The following is a 16,487-nucleotide window of genomic DNA, read 5'->3' as shown; positions in this document are numbered from 1 at the left end:
AAATCATCAGATTTATTTTTACTTATTTAGTGTGTTCACATGTGTAGGCCCCACTTGAGCACCAGCATGAGTGTGGAGGCCAAAGGACAACTTGTGAGAATTGAGTCTCTTTGATCACACAGGTTCCAGTTAATGAATATGGGTCACCAGGCTTGGTGGCAAGTACTGTTAATACTGAACCATCTTGCCAGTTCAAAAAAGCATTTTATAAAATCAGCTAAACATATATTGAGAAGTTGAAAAAAAAAAAACAAAAAAAAAACAAAAAAAAAAAACCAAGATCAATGATTTGAAATTGGTAATATTTTCAACTGTTCATCTTAAAATACTTCCAGTATACAATGTTTTATCATAATTTAAATTTCATTTGACTTAGACACTTAATGTAAAAAACAGGAAATGTTATTAAGTTCCTCTGAAATGAAATACAATTCAAAATAAAGCATCCTTTCAGAAATGTTAAACTAATAGCTCCCTTTCCTAGTAGAGATTACAGTAAACCTTAAATTTTCTCCAAATAGTTTCTATAAGACTAAAACAAAAGTGAAATCCTAATTTCTGTCAACATCACCTCAAAACCATTACTAGGTATACTGAGAAAAACATGAAGGGTAAGAACAGGCAACAAGTGTGGGAAACAACAGGGAAACCATAAAACAACCCACAAACACCAACAAAAACAAAACAAACAGAAAGGGGGACTGAAAACAAACAACACCTTTAACAGTGGTAAACACCGAGTTAACCACAGACCCCAATACCTACCTACTACACTGCTACCTCTAGCCCTCCACCACCAAGTCTTACTAAATGTGAGCCATGAGTCCACCTTTGGGACACAATGACTTCAGTGGCACTTGGGAAGTCTCTTCAACTTTTAGCACTGTAATTGCTTGAATCAGAAATATCCCCAATAGGCTCCTGTATGTGAACAATTGGTCTCCACCTGTTTTGCAGTTGGGAAGGCTATAACCTTTAGGGGGCAGCACCTTACTGAAAGAAGGAAAGATGTCACTGGGGCAAACTTTAAGGACCTACGTCCTGTTTCTTTTCCTCTCCTGGCGCCCACAGTAGGACATGGACCCACATAAAACCTAAAAAAGCTTTAAAAAAGGTTCTAAACGGAGCCATACTGGGCTTCCTAGTCTCCCATGATGGCTGCGGTGCCCTCAAAATGGAGCTGGCAGCCAACCACCATGAGCTAAGCCACGCTCACGGGGACCACAAAACAGAGAGGCTTCTCCCAGCCCCTGCCTGCCAACTTAAGCCATCAGCTTGCGCACATGGTGGATTTAGGGTTTGCTCATACAAAAAAAAGAGGGGGTTAAAGAAACACAATAAAGTCAGTTCAGACCAAAAAACAAAACACTCTAATTGGGTTACACTGTGTTTAGGAATATACATAGACTTTTGAGGAAAAAGGAGAATGTATAAACAATCATAAAAAAGAAATATATAGTTTTAAAATAATAAAGTGAAATCTGGAAAGTGGGAGGAGAGGAGAGAGGGGGATTTGTGGTTGGTATGTAAAATAAACAAAAAATTTCTTAATAAAGAAAAAAAAAGCAGGGGATGATAAAAAAATAAAGTAAAATCCTTAAAAAAATACTAAAATAATATAAAAATGGGCCACATAAGTCAAAAAGTATGCTAATTTAGGGGAGAGGTTATGATTTTTGTTTCTGCAGGAATTGAGAAACTATGGTTTCATTCTGGATTAAGAAAAATCAGGTTTTATTGAGGAAGACCTCCTGAAAAACTGATTGCAGATATAGAAATAAACTTAAAAGAACTACAAGACATGTGATGTATATTTTACCTCCTCAAACACAAAAACAAAAAAATCATCTTTGACTGACATGTATACAATGCAGTCTACTTTTATACTGATATAAATATGTATGTTGACTTTAAAAGTTTATGTATTTTTAGAACAAAGAGACCAGATATCAATAAAAACAAATGGCCCAGGTGATCCAGCATCTCAAAATGCCTCTGTTACAGTCTCCTCAGAATTTTGTATCCAGAACAGCTTTAAGGCTGCTGGCTGAGATGGACCAATCGCACAAAATACCTGTCAGAACTTGACTATAATTTAAAATTTTCTCAGGGTCCCCATAAGATTACCAACAGGCCCAATCAGCAGGAAGTAGTCTAGAGAAGTACATCCACATTCTCAAAAAATAGATTATGGATGTTTGTCTTTGTTTAGGGGGTTGATTATAAATTTTTAATGGTCATAGTTAATCTCTTTCTAAAGAAGAAAAGGTGATAGGATATAGAAATGATTGGGAAAATGGTAGATTATTATAATGGAGGAAAAAGGGTAGATTATTGAATCTATTTTAATCCAAAACACAACCATTAATCTCAAAATATTTTACATTGGTATGAATTTATTTACTGTCACATTTTTGTATTTCTACTCTTATTTAAGGTATTGTGTCTATACTGCTCAATTAAAAATATAATGTATAATTAAAAAATATAGATTAAGTCATCTATAATAGTCAAACTTATAGTCATATTAGTTAGGTTTTCTAGGTATACAAAGATATATTTCAATTACATAGGTAATCTTTAAACACTTCAAAGACCTACAGAATATGGCATTTAAAATGTTTTAAGAACTTAGACTTTGCTCGGCAGTGAGACATATTTGCTCCTGGCAGCACCAATTACTTTAAGAGGATGATGGGCATTGAAGAAACTCCTTATGGAGTTTGTTTTCCATGTGGCAAGGTTAGCTAGCCATTTGGGCAAGAAACTGCTCTTGCCTGGACTGCTAGACAGTATGCTGTATAAACTGGACATTTGGGACCCACAGGAAAGTGACTGCTAAACTTTGCCAAAACAAGGTGGGATGGTCCTTCAGATTCCTGCTTCACAGAAGAAACTGTCAGATATTCTGCAGGACACAGAGGAAAGCGACTGATGAACTTTGCCAATATAGGCAGGTCAGTCTTTCAAATTTCCTACTTCACTAAAAAGTCTGCCATATACTCTAGGCCTACAGGCTGAAGATAGATGCCCCAACATTACAAAAGAACTTTGAGTGACTGTCCATGCAGCCAGATGTCTCTGTCATTTCTAGAGTTTTGGAAGTTGCTTATAATGCACTTCCTGTTTACTTAGGTAATATTATATCCTTCTGAGGTATTGGATAGAATTGAAGACTAGATAGTTATAATTATAGTTTTCCTTAGTTATGATAGAAAGTAAATTAGGTATGAAACTTTAGACTCATCAAGACAAGGTAGATAATTGAATGCTTTCTCTAATTCTGTCAAATACAAATAGACTAAATATTGTAACTGTAATTCTTGCTTAATAACTGTTTTGTTATATGTAAGTTTACTATGTTAAAGTTAAAACCTTCCTTTTTGATTAGACAGAAAGGAGAAATGCTGTGGGATGCCTTTCTGTATGCTGTCCATATGCGTTGCTTTCATTGGTTAATAATAAAGCTGTTTGGCCAATGGTGAGGCAGAATAAGGTTAGGCGGTACAATCAAACTGAAGACAGAGATGAAGAAGGGCGAAGTCGAGGCAGATGCCAGCCAGCTGCTGAGTAAGCAAGATGTGTAGAAAACGACAAGCCATGAACCAAGTAGCAAAGCATAGATAAGAAATGAGTTAATTTAAATATAAGAGCTAGCTAATAATAAGCCTGAGCCATCGGCCAATCATTTATAATTAATATAAGCCTCTGAATGGTGATTTGGGAAGCAGCTGCTGGGTATCTGGAAGTTGTTGGCGGGACAGAGAAAGCCTCCATTTATACTCTCTCCCTCTTTCCTATATAGGTATGAAATGTAATTAGTGGCTTCCTAGTTGCTAGCCTAGCCTCATACTCCTGCTGCTATGCCTTCCCCAAAAGGGGCAGTATCCATTCTGGAATTGCAAGGCAAAATAAACTCTTTCTCCCCAAGGTTACTGTTCTATCATAGCAGCAGAACAGTAATTAATGTGAGCAGTTTCTCATATTTGGATACTGCATTTAACTTTCAAAGGGTAAGATTCTACCTTGGCTCTCAGTACAATGTTACTTAATACTTTCATACAAACGAACATACAGTTAGAAAGTATAATCTATTTATGTTCAAACCACTGATAAAATAAGAAAACCATATAAATCAACCACAAAAATCAACAAAATTTAAATTATTCTTAACTGAAGAGGACAAACGGTACTGTTCTGCATAGCCAGCTCTTTGCTCTTAGTAAGTAAAACCCTAATGGGGATATGTATAACTACCCTGAACTGAGCATTCCTGCATGGACACTGGTGAGGACTGAATTCTCTCATCAATTTTCTTTCTTCAAATTATTCAAATTGTTGTGCTTTTCCCCTAAGAGAATTACTCTCTTATCTGATAATATGCATATTAAATCTCTCCTATGTTTTGCATTAGGCCATGACAATTACAGTTGTTTTAAAACAGTGCAATGAGATCATAATAGTAGAGTGAGGAGTTGCATGCTGACACTGAGTGGCTAGCAGACAGCAATCCAGATGATCATAATAACTACATCATTACTTTTGTAGATTGAAATGACAGTTAAGAATTACTGTAGAATTCAATGTCTAGCCCTCTACCATTAATGACTAAACACACTTGAAATTCTTTAATAGATAGCAAATTACTTTATAATTAAAACTAAAATAATTTAGTAAGTCTATCAAATCATAAATTAATATTACTATGGGAAAAGACAACTTCAATCATGACAGAGAAATATGACAATACAACGTATTGGGTAGGGAACATATCTTCTGATCTACTGAGGGAAAAGCACTCTCATATATTACTTACCAACTCTTGTAACCTAAGAAACCCAGGCAAAAGATTTGCTTCCATATCTCTTAGGTATTCGGCTTTATCTAGAACCTTTAAAAAGAGATGTCTACATGAAAATCAATTCATAATGTATTTTATAAAGCATGACACACTGTAAGATTTTTAAACTTTCCATGCTATAAAGAAAAAAATGTAACTTTTAAAGCAAATTTAAATTTACTTTCAAAAGGCTATTTACATTTGTAAAGATATTTCAAACAGATCAAGCTAAAAAATAGATTACTAATAATATATTTTAATCCAAATATCCAAAGAGAAAACATGTCACTGTTACATTTAAAAGGCTGCTTTCTAATTGTAGTTCCTCAAAAACATGGCGTGAAGTACTCTGCCTCCATTTTCCCCGCTTAAAAATGACAAGTCTTTATTACCCAAGAAAGACAGAAGTATACACTAAAATTCATCACACACAACTTTTCTTCATTGAACTTTACAACAACTACACATACAATGTTTAAACTGCTGGATAACTCAAAGATTGAGTTTTGCTCAGTGTTATAATGCTTTTGTTATAATGTTTTCTAAAACATATAGTCATTAGATATATACAGTAAACATTTATGGATAACATCACATAATATAGAACAGCAGAATGGTGATGAGTTTGGTCACATAAATAACTATTAAAACTGACTAACGAGGTCATATGGGTACTCTTTTAAAAAATATAACCAGCCACATTATCATACATTTAAAAAGTTACCATTATTTCTTAATATCATCAAAGAACCAATACTCAAATTTCTTCATACTTGTCCCAATAATGTCTCATTAGTAGCATGGATGATTCAGGATTCATGAATGTATGAGTTCATATAGGACAAAAGGAAAAATACTTGATTCCCCCAATTACCAATTTCTTATTCTGAGGTTTTGCCTGTTTTTTTTTTTTTTTTTTTTTTTTTGTAATATTACTAGAGACCTAATGGCTTAATAGACTTAAAATTTATTTTCTCATAGTTCTTGGAAGCCAAAAACTTAAAGACAGTTTCACTGAGCCAAAATTAAGGTATCAGCAGCACTATGATAACTCCAGTGGCTCCTGGAGAGAATCTAATTCCTGCCTTTTCCAGCAGCTGGTAGCCTAGTCCAGATGGCCGTGGTATTGGAGTAATGTGGCTTGTTACCCACATCATTCCAGCTTTACAGGCAAATACCCTCAAACTTACGGTTGACTTCCTGCAGCTTCTGCAGTCTGGTCTTGCCCATCGTGTAGTGCACTTATGTATCCATCCTTCTGCTTCTCTTATCTATTGACATTCAGGATTAGAGTCTGTTTCCACCCAGATAATCTGGGTGAATCCACCCACCCTAAGATCCTTCACGTAATTTCACGTGTGAAGAGCCTTTTTCCAAATAAAGTAGTGTTTCCGGGGCTCAGGGTCAGGGCTTGGTGTCTTCTTGGGGCTATTACTCGCTTACTGCAGTGCAGGAGTAAATTACACTTTCAAGGAAAGCCAGAAATTTAGTTTTGTGATTTTTCACTATTTATCTAATATGTTTCCACTCATTTAACTCATTAAAATTTTAACGTTAATTCTTTTAGAACTTCACACATGTACACATAGTTTTAACCATGGGCATCCCCACTCTTCTCAAACTCCTCCTGGAACGCCATCCTATCACGTCCTGCTCCCAACTCCACGTCTTCTGGTCTTTTTTCTTTTAAATAATCCACTGGATGAGGTTAGTACTGCCCGTGTGTTCACGAGTGTGAGGTCAGTCACCACTGGGTGAGGTTAGTGCTGCCTGTGTGTTCACGAGTGTGAAGGCCCTCATGAGCTCCTCCCTCAAACATGGAACGCTGACTGGCTCGATCTTGTGCGGACAACCCCAGCTACTGTGAGTTCATGGTTGTATCCAGAAGACACTTGTGTCACTGGTTTTCCCAATCTCTGGCTCTTATACTGTTCTCTGAGGCTTGCATGGAGGTATTGATACAGATATCCTGTTTATGGCTGAGCCCTCCATAGTCACTCATTCTCTGTACTTCTGACCAACTCTAAGTCTCTATATTCATAAACATCCACTGGGGAAAAGAAGATTCTCTAATGAGCTCTTAGCTGTACCTGTCTGTGGGTGGAAAGGTAAGTATTTAGAAGGCAGTTTGATATTATGTCCAGTTAGCAAAGAACAACACTAGGTTCTTCCTTTCAGCCTATGACTTCTCCAGCCACAGGCTCTGACCAAGCTTACAGCACAGTTCCCTCCTGAGGAATAGGCCTGACGTCTGATCAGAAAGTGACTGGATATCCCAAAGCATTGAAGATACTATTGCACCAATGGCCATACCTTGCCAGGCTACTTGTTACTGCTGCTCAGAGTTCACAACTAGGTAAGACTGTTAGTGACCTTTCTCCCCCAACAGCCTGCAGAGCACCTAATAGTATGAAAGCTAGGCAGAGGGGAAAGCTTCCAGGTTAGTACCAGCTTGATTTAACTCATTTTAAAATAGTCAAATTGTCTTATACTTGGGCAGTATGATCCTCTTCAAATTGGCTCCCATGTTTTTCATAACCCTAGTAGTCACTGATAGTTTCCTAACTTGAAAATATGACAAGATGCTCTGTGCATTATCTAGTGCATTACCTATGGAGAACTAAAGTCCTTTTCTCTAAAAAGGAATTCATTTTAATATCATAAACATTTACACTTTAATAATAAATCTTCTTGTAATTTATATAATCATTAAATTAGGAGTAAAATTAAGATGCAGAATATAGTTTCTCTGAATAATCCAGACATTTTATATCCATCTTACTAACAAAGAGCTTCTAACAATGTATGAGAATAATTATATTTAAAATATTTAATTCTTAGTTAGTTTAGACAAACTAAAGCTACAACTTATAGCAATAAAATTAGTTGTTCAACTATACTCTCATGAGATTTCTCATCAATCTCCATTTAAATAACTCTCTAACCTAGAATACTAACTCAAAAAAACTGATCCACTTTAATGAAAAAACACAAAGCAGAAACAACAAATTAAGAGTCTATTCTTTTAATCTGATAATGATTAACTGCTATAATTAATGATTTCATTATTCCAATTAATGATCCTTCTTCAAAAGCTATTATTAGATAACTATGATTCAAAAGGAAAAACTGAGATGTAAATATTTTCTTAATGATTTATAGTAGAGTATTCTAGTGGATTCTCAATTTGTAAGCCACAATAAGCAGAAAAATTTTAACCAACAGAAAAATTCTTAGCCAACTCTCTACAGTATTTTTTAAGTAGTAAAGCTACTTTTTTTGTGGGAGCCCATTTTCAGGTTCCTAGTGGCTTTATCCAGCAGGTCTGCATAGAGAGGATGATTAGACCATGGGCCAGAGTTCAAGTGTCTGAGATGGTCTGCACTTGGCTGTGCAGACTGAGGGGAGATCCTCTGCTCCACCCCTTGGCGTTTCTATAAATGCCTTAGGGCAGAGACAGTCAGGAACCGTTGGAATAGGTTCCAGGCCCTCTCGAGGCTATCCTGTATTTCTATCTGTTTATCTCCATACTCTAAATCCTTCTATCTAATATTTCCTGCTACTCTCACTCAAGAAAACTCTGGGGAACTGTGGAGTTGGTGGGTAGCTGCCCCGCACTTTTTTAATAGTACAGATTTATAGTTATAGACCAGTCTAAACTTGTTCTAAACACCTGTATACTTTTCTCCCCAATGTTTAGCCAATAACAAATGCTTCTTGGGTACTTACCACGGTGTATGGATACGAAAAATGAGTATTCTCCCATCCTTACGCCAGCTCTCTCTCCTTCCTAATCTAATTAGTCCTGCAAATTCTATATTTGTTAAAGGCAGCCATATATTCTAGGACCAATCCTCCTCATCTTCTATCAATTACATCTTTTAATCATCCTTCTCTGAGACAACTTCTCTATATTTAGATATTTCAACTTCTACAGAGATGGCCCTCTATGGATATGCAAGACATTTAGTTCTTACATTATGAGACTATTTTCATAATACTAAAATGCCATTTGCCTTTTTCATCATGTTGAAAACATTTGAACTGTTGGTATATAAGCAACAGCGAATTAAAGTAGGGTCGCCTTAGCATACATCAAAGAAATGGTAGTAATTATTAGCAGTCACTGCATTCTTCACTATGCATTTGCGTTAAAAACTTAAAAATTGACTTGGGAATGGAAGGATGGCTCAGACGTTACGAGCACTTGCTGCTCTTCCAGATGACCTGAGCTGGATTCCCAGCACCCATATAGAAGCTTGCAACCATCGATAACTGCTGTTCCAGGGAATCCAAAAGTTTCTTCTAACCTCTGCAGGTTCCAGGTATGCATGTGGTACATGGATGTACATGCAGACAAAATACTCATACACATAAAATAAAATAAATAAATTTTAAAATAAAAAAGACTTCCACTTCTTACAAGACAGAAAAATGTGTTTTGTCCTAATCTCCTGCTAAGTCAAACTAAGAACACTGAATATGAAATCTCTGAAACTTATAGAGAAAAAGCAAACAGCTTTCTCATCATCTTGTTTGTGTTTCTGTCTTACATATTTCAGACAGAGGAAAACCAGTGGGTGCAGACCAAAAGGGCCAACGAGAAACCAAAATCAGCCTGTCCTCCCTTCAGTTGCTTCTTGTTAGGACTTGATCCCAACAATGAGAAAATTAACTAGTAATCTACTCATTCTTTTTGGTCTGTCTTAAATCTTATTGCCTCATAAAGGTGTACCAGATCACTTACGTCAGTATTTTGCATGCCACGGCTACCACTGCATGTGGTATTCTGCATGTGGTCATATGTGAATATCTGTTATAACTCTTCTGTTAAGTAAAGCCCCCTTTTGACAGCAGTTCTAACACATTTTTGTATCACAAAAGCACCTTCCACAGAGCACTATACAAAATAAGACTCAAAATAAATATATGGAAGTGGATCTATTGCAGTCATTTTTCAAATTAAAGATGATATAATCACGTTAAATTACTTACAATATATACAGTCTGATCCTTGAGATTTTCATTACTGGTCACTTGCTTAAACAATCGAACAAAGTCATTAAATGTTTCACAGGTTATTTCTGTAGGACATCCTGCCACTGAAGAATTAAGATGACTCAACTTGTTTAGAATTTGTTCCAAAAGTAGCCTCAAAGTAAAGCATTCAACACAGTTCATGAAGACATGTGGGAGCTGAAAACAAAAACCAAAACAGGATAAACAAAAACACATAAAGTTTCTGTTGGACAGTCTCTAATTACCTCTGTGAACCTACACCCACCCTGCTGCACTCCCATCCCCACTGTGCCCCACCCAGGAACCTGGCCAATATAAATTACATCATCAGGACCTGGTAGGAGAAGTCAATAGGAAGAAGCAGTTAGGGACGGAAGCAGAGTTGCTGAGAGAAGTTCAGTATTTCTTCCCTTGCAGTGTCTACATTCTGCTACAAAAGGCCAGAGCTCCAGCTAGGTACCCCTTTTTGTAAGGCTACTGGTCTTGCTGGGTTCTGGTGACAGTGATTCTCTAAGTTTCCTTGAAGCCTCAGGGGTGATAAGGGTCATGGTGATTACTGTCCCTGCTTGATTCCCTTAAAACTTCCTCAACCTCTGCAAATTGTCCCTTCCTTAAACTCACTTCCGGGATTTGAGTTTGTCATCTCTTTTCTTCTAAGACTCAAAGTAAATTTGTATTTTCCTCTAAGTATTATTATAAAGAAACCAAATTCTTTTGAATGTTAAAATTCCTAGTGGGAATTTTACTTACTAGAGAATTTGTTTACTAGGGGGTTACATTTACTTACTAGAGAGGGGCCATCAGTATTTCCTTATGTAGAGCGCTCATAATGTCTACTAAGAATAAGTATCTTGCTTACTTTTGTGCTATTCTTGACTCAAATAACAACATTTTTTTTCTAAGCACATATTTGGTTATCTATAACAGAAGCAGTAATAGTCATATCTAACACTGATTAAGTCATTGCAAAAATAATAAAATGTTAAAAACATAACACATTCCTTAAATATAAAACTTCCTTACTGAATTTTCATGCTTTTATTCAACATCTATTTTCTGGATACTTCATATACAAGCTTTCAAATATAAATTGGTGACCAAAGACCTCATATATTTACATTCTGAAGTCAGATATGAAATTCAGACATCTTTGTGTTTAAAATGCCAGTTGATCTTTGGGATCAAAGACTAATATCTACAACTTAAAATGTGCCAAGCACTGTGCTTGTGGGGATGATATATGTGTATGTGTGTGTGTGTGTGTGTGTGTGTGTGTGTGTGTGTATGTATATGTATATGTATTTTTTTAGAAAATCACAGCCAGAAAAAAAAACAAAAAAATTACAGCTGAGAAGATTAAATATTGTGATACAATAAAACTAAAAAGGGTTGAAGCCACAACATAGGGGTACATTTTAACATAGCATTGGAACTCAGGAAGCACTTACCAGAGAAGTAGAAAAAAACATGGCTAAATCTGCATTTGTCAACCAACAGGATATTATAAGGAGAGCAAGTTGAGTAGAGGAAAGTCATTCCAAGAAGCAGGAGCAACACAGGCCAAAATTTGAAAGAGAGCAGGAACTATATGCAATTCAGTGGGACATCTTAAACATGCATCCCTGGAGCTACGGTAAGATGAGTTAGCAAACCAAAGCTTGTGGCCTGCACATCTGTTTCTCTGTACTCAGTTGCTGAAGATCATAGCCATGTCCATTCAAATAGCTATTGCTTACTGCTGGCTTAGGACATAAACAGATGTGTGGTAATATTCATAAATAGCATCTAAATTTTAATACTTGCTAATAATACTATACTGGAATGCATTTTTCATGTGTTAACATTTACTTATCATAATTCCACAGGTTGTTACTACTTGCCCCATTTACAGACAAGAAAGGCACTATGCAGAAATACTAGGAAAAACCAACAATAAGTGAAACTGAGATAAAAATGGACATGAGTAAATACAGATGAAGTCCTGTCTTCACGATGGAATGTATTTATTGGATTGGCTTAAGGATAAGAAGAGTTTTTTGTTTCTGTTTCTTAAGCAAATTCAGCAAACTGTACTAATGGATAAGATCATTCAGATAGGACATATGAAAAGAGCAGGATGAAAGTATGTGCAGTTTTACATGTGTGAAAAATCAGAATTATCAGAATCAATATTATAAATAAAAAGTGAAAAAGAAACATTTTATAATGTTAAAAAATAAATTTTAGTATTTCTAAAAGAAGCTATTACTTGCGTGGCCAACTACTGGGCAACAAAAGAGAAAAATTTAGCTCAATTTAAAACTTTCTAACATCAGAGTTTAAGTTATTTAATAACTGATAGCTTTTGAAGTTTATACACACTCAAAGTATTTCAACAAGATCTGGGCAGAAATGCTTTATGTAGCTGATGATACTCTAGAGAAAGGAAAATTGGAATAAGTCATCTAGATTGATTCCCTCTCTACAATGTAGGAATAAAGGTCCATTAATATCAGGTTCAGGGTTACCCTTACCTCTAAAGTTTTCAACAAGGTTTGTGTTACATAGGTCTTCCCACTGGCAGTATGCCCATAAATAAAGATGGACGGAAAGCTGAAATGATGTCTCTAGGAAAGAAAAGACTAGTTTTTATCTGTATGAAACCAGAAATGAACATTTATCAACTTGTAAGAAAGTTTTATTGGTACAGTATAATACTAAATCCAAGTTATTTCAGTGGTGCATACAGGTAAATTCTTAATATTCTGAACTTAAATTCAACTCAAAGTACTTTCTTTTATGAAATTATCTTGTAAAATTATATGTGGCCATTATTGGCTATATATTATATAACTGTACTTTTATTATTACATGGGTTTCCACATACAAACTCTTGTATTCTCAACTTTCTAAGAGATTTAAGGGAATTTTCAAGGGTAATTTTGTCTATACTACATTTTTAATCATTTTCAAAAAGAATTTAATGTTCTTATAGGCTACAATTTCATTATACATTTTATTGTTTGAAACTAAAACAACAGAACACAATAGACATTTTTGAGGTCTTACTCCTCGAAATCTTAAATACTTCTGAATTATGCATAATCATTTACCTTGGCATAAGTGTATATATTTCATCAAATCAAACATTGATGAAATCTACATAGCAATATTGGATACAGGATTATAGTTCAGTGGTACATCAATTGCTTAGAATGTGCAAGGTCCTAGCTGATCCCTAGCACCATGAAAAGTTAAATCAAAATGCATATACACAGAAGGTTCTGTAATACACTAAGTCAGAAACAAACTGTCAAAGGTATTATTGGCCTATCCTATAACATCAATATGCTTTATTTATTTGATGAACATCAATATTTATGAGATAGCCATTAAATGCTAAAAACCATAAGATACTGAACAGTACAGACACCAGTCAAAGACAGGTTAGACTCTGAAGAGTTAAAATCTACTGGGGAGACATAAATTTTAAAAATTATTTCAGATATCACTTCACAAGCAAAAAGGAAGCTTATGACCACCTTCAACAGTTTTTTTCAAAGCTTGATGAAATCTGCTTTTCTGGAATCCTACCACACTTGTCTACATCTACGATTTGGTGCCTAATACATTGTTCCCTGCCCTAGCAAGGCTTCTATCACTGTGATAAATATCATTACCAAAAGCAACTTGAGGAGGAGAGAGTTTATTTCAGCTTACATTTATAGTTCATCATGAAAGGAAGTCAGGATAGGAACTCAAGGCAGAAACCTGGGAGGAGGAACTGATATACAGGCCATGGAGGAAGGCTGCTTATTGGCTTGCTCCTCCTAGCTTGCTCAGTTTGATTTCTTTACCACTCAGACCACCTTCCCCAGAGGGCTGGTTCCTCCCACATCAATCATTAACCAAGAAAATGCCCTACAAACTTGCCCACAGACAATCTGTTGCAGGCATTTCCTCCATTGAGGTTCTCTCTTCCCAGATAACAACAGTAATCAGCACATCCCCCCTCTATAACGACTTTTATATTGTTACCTAGAATTAAAATGAACTCTTACACTGTTACTTTTCATCTTCACAAACCTCCCCAACATCTGTAGCAAGCCAGAATCTGGCACAGTGCCTTCCACAGAGAAAGTGCTTAGAAAATACACACTTGCTAAACAATCTTCTAAGAAACATGAGCTAGTTTTAGTTTTGTTTTTGGTAGTTTGTTTTGTTTTTGTGTTTTGGGTAGTTATTTGCTATAGTGGCTCTTTGTATTTTCCACATGCAAACTTCCTTGAAGAAAAACACTATTTTTGTTAAACATAATTTGAAGCAAGAGCAAGAGTGAAAACCTTTTCTGTAATCTACTACTAAATCAGCACTACCCACCATTATTTGCTAAAAGGTACTTCTTTTTCTGAGTACTTTTGGTTGGAGTAATCTGAGTTTATCAAGTCCAGTGAAGGAATACATAGAGCATAATCAAGTATGTATTTCAATAATATGGGTAACTCTAATTGAAAGCACTGTAACTAGAAAAGTAGATACTGTTGGCCTATATCTTAACTAACGAGACCCTTTTTGATGGAGGGAGTACTTTTCCACTAATATTTCACAGGTCACCTTAGACTCACATCCAACACTCAGCTGGTTGAAAGTACATTTTTTAAAGCAACCTAAATGATTACTTGTATTTACTCACATTCCAGATAAGATCCAAGTGCAATTAATTCTAATGAATGAGTACAATGCAAAAGGCATATAAGAAAATGAACAGTATTCCTGCCTATCAAGGGGAATCTCTAGCTGCGTTCCTTTCAGAGGACCTCTCCCCTATAAAGAATCTCATCTGCTAGTCAGGGAGAGAAATCCAAATGAGACCTCTCCTGGTTTTTTTGTTTTTTTTGGTTTTTTGTTTTTTTTTTTTTTTTTTTTGGTTTTTCGAGACAGGGTTTCTCTGTGTAGCTTTGCGCCTTTCCTGGAACTCACTTGGTAGCCCAGGCTGGCCTCGAACTCACAGAGATCCTCCTGGCTCTGCCTCCCGAGTGCTGGGATTAAAGGCGTGCGCCACCACCGCCCGGCCTCTCCTGGTTTTTAAAGGCTAAAACAGAGAGCTATCCTAAGTGGTCTTGACGCCAACCACCTCTCTGTATTGATTTAATCATACCTCACTGCAATAGGTGAATCTGTATTTAATAAACACTCTGCAAACAGACTTTTTACATAAACCTAGTTCTTACATAAACCTTGCAGACGCTATTCAGGGCTCACATAATCTCCAATGCATGGCCCAGTAAAAGGACTACCTCCTAAGTAATGTCCCATAGAGCAGGACAACCCTTCCTCTGCAGTCTCCTCTGAAATGGACTGAGGAGTTTCTTTGCGTAAGTGTGGGACAGACCTACAGCACCTCCATCTTAACATAATCTTAACGTAAGATGATAGTCTACCGCCTCGCCATTCACACACTGCTCCCCCAACAGACCAAGGACGCGTTGGCCTCTGGAATTTGGGGCAGTCTGACCACAATACCTCTCCAAACAGGGACTGCAAGGTGGACACTTGGGCCTCTCGACAAAGCACCATGCTCTCCATGTGAGACATTTTGGCGGGCACCACCCGAGACTGCAGGTTGGCCGCCAGTCGGCGCGGAGTCTACCTCTCGGCGTTTCGCGCTACTCGACCAGTAACTTTCCTCCCGGAAGCGCAGGCGCTAGGCTGTGGGCGGGGCGGCGCGATCCAGTGACGTCAGGAGCCCGCGCAGCGAGGGCGCCGCTCTAGCCTCCAGGCGCCAGTTCTCAGTGGTCCGCGTCCTGTGAGCGGCTGTTCTTAGCGCTCGCTTTCCTCCCTACGCCGGCCAGGACAGGGTGAAGGGCCGGCGGCGAGCCGGGGCGGCGAGCCGGGGCGGCGAGCCGGGGCGGCGAGCCGGGGCGGCGAGCCGGGGCGGCGAGCCGGGGCGGCGAGCCGGGGCGGCGAGCCGGGGCGGCGAGCCGGGGCGGCGAGCCGGGGCGGCGAGCCGGGGCGGCGAGCCGGGGCGGCGAGCCGGGGCGGCGAGCCGGGGCGGCGAGCCGGGGCGGCGAGCCGGGGCGGCGAGCCGGGGCGGCGAGCCGGGGCGGCGAGCCGGGGCGGCGAGCCGGGGCGGCGAGCCGGGGCGGCTCACGACCCTCCTTCGGTGGCTTCAGTTTCCGCCGGCAGGAACAAGTATTCTTATAAAACGAGGCTTCCCCCTGGCAAGAAGGTGGGAACTGGGTGACACTTAGCGCTAAAGGGAACTAACTCAGTGGGATTTAATAAATTTAGAGTAATTTTTGTTTGTTTTTGCAAGCTTGGAACATTGGAGGTATTAGAGTGTCGGTGAGGACAATAGGAGTAAAAATTACACTATCTTCGGCATACGTCTTCCTTCGTGTGTATGTAAGTCACCTAGAAGCAAGATGTTAGAAAAACCTTGAAAAATCAAAAGAGAGAATATAGAAAAAGGAAAATTTGTGTTAAAAGACAGGGCTTTAGGGTCCTGAAAAAAATTGGTCTGGGGACATTTACTTAACTATTTCTGAACGTTGTGACGTTGGGACAACCTTTGAACTGTTCATTTAAGCTTTCCAATATACAAATTAAGGACAATGTTGGATTATTTCTAAGAATAAAAGATAATGTA

General features: G+C 37.7%; 1 protein-coding gene across 2 annotated transcripts in view; it reads right to left on the bottom strand.

Moving 5' to 3' along the window:
- Orc5 (origin recognition complex subunit 5) overlaps window positions 1-15,554 on the bottom strand; it is a 64,863-nt gene extending 49,309 nt beyond the window's left edge. For both annotated transcript variants that reach the window (XM_059257210.1, XM_059257211.1), the window contains exons 1-4: window positions 15,362-15,554; window positions 12,373-12,465; window positions 9,836-10,036; window positions 4,817-4,891 (exon numbers count right to left, since the gene is read on the bottom strand). In XM_059257210.1, the coding sequence (XP_059113193.1) occupies window positions 4,817-4,891; window positions 9,836-10,036; window positions 12,373-12,465; window positions 15,362-15,433 (441 nt within the window). In that variant the 5' untranslated portion in view covers window positions 15,434-15,554. The remainder of the gene's footprint in view (window positions 1-4,816; window positions 4,892-9,835; window positions 10,037-12,372; window positions 12,466-15,361) is intronic.
- Window positions 15,555-16,487: the final 933 nt, after the last annotated feature.

This window comes from Peromyscus eremicus, chromosome 3 (genome assembly GCF_949786415.1).
Source record: "Peromyscus eremicus chromosome 3, PerEre_H2_v1, whole genome shotgun sequence".
Lineage (NCBI taxonomy): Eukaryota > Metazoa > Chordata > Mammalia > Rodentia > Cricetidae > Peromyscus > Peromyscus eremicus.
This window is presented reverse-complemented; position numbering and strand designations above follow the sequence as displayed.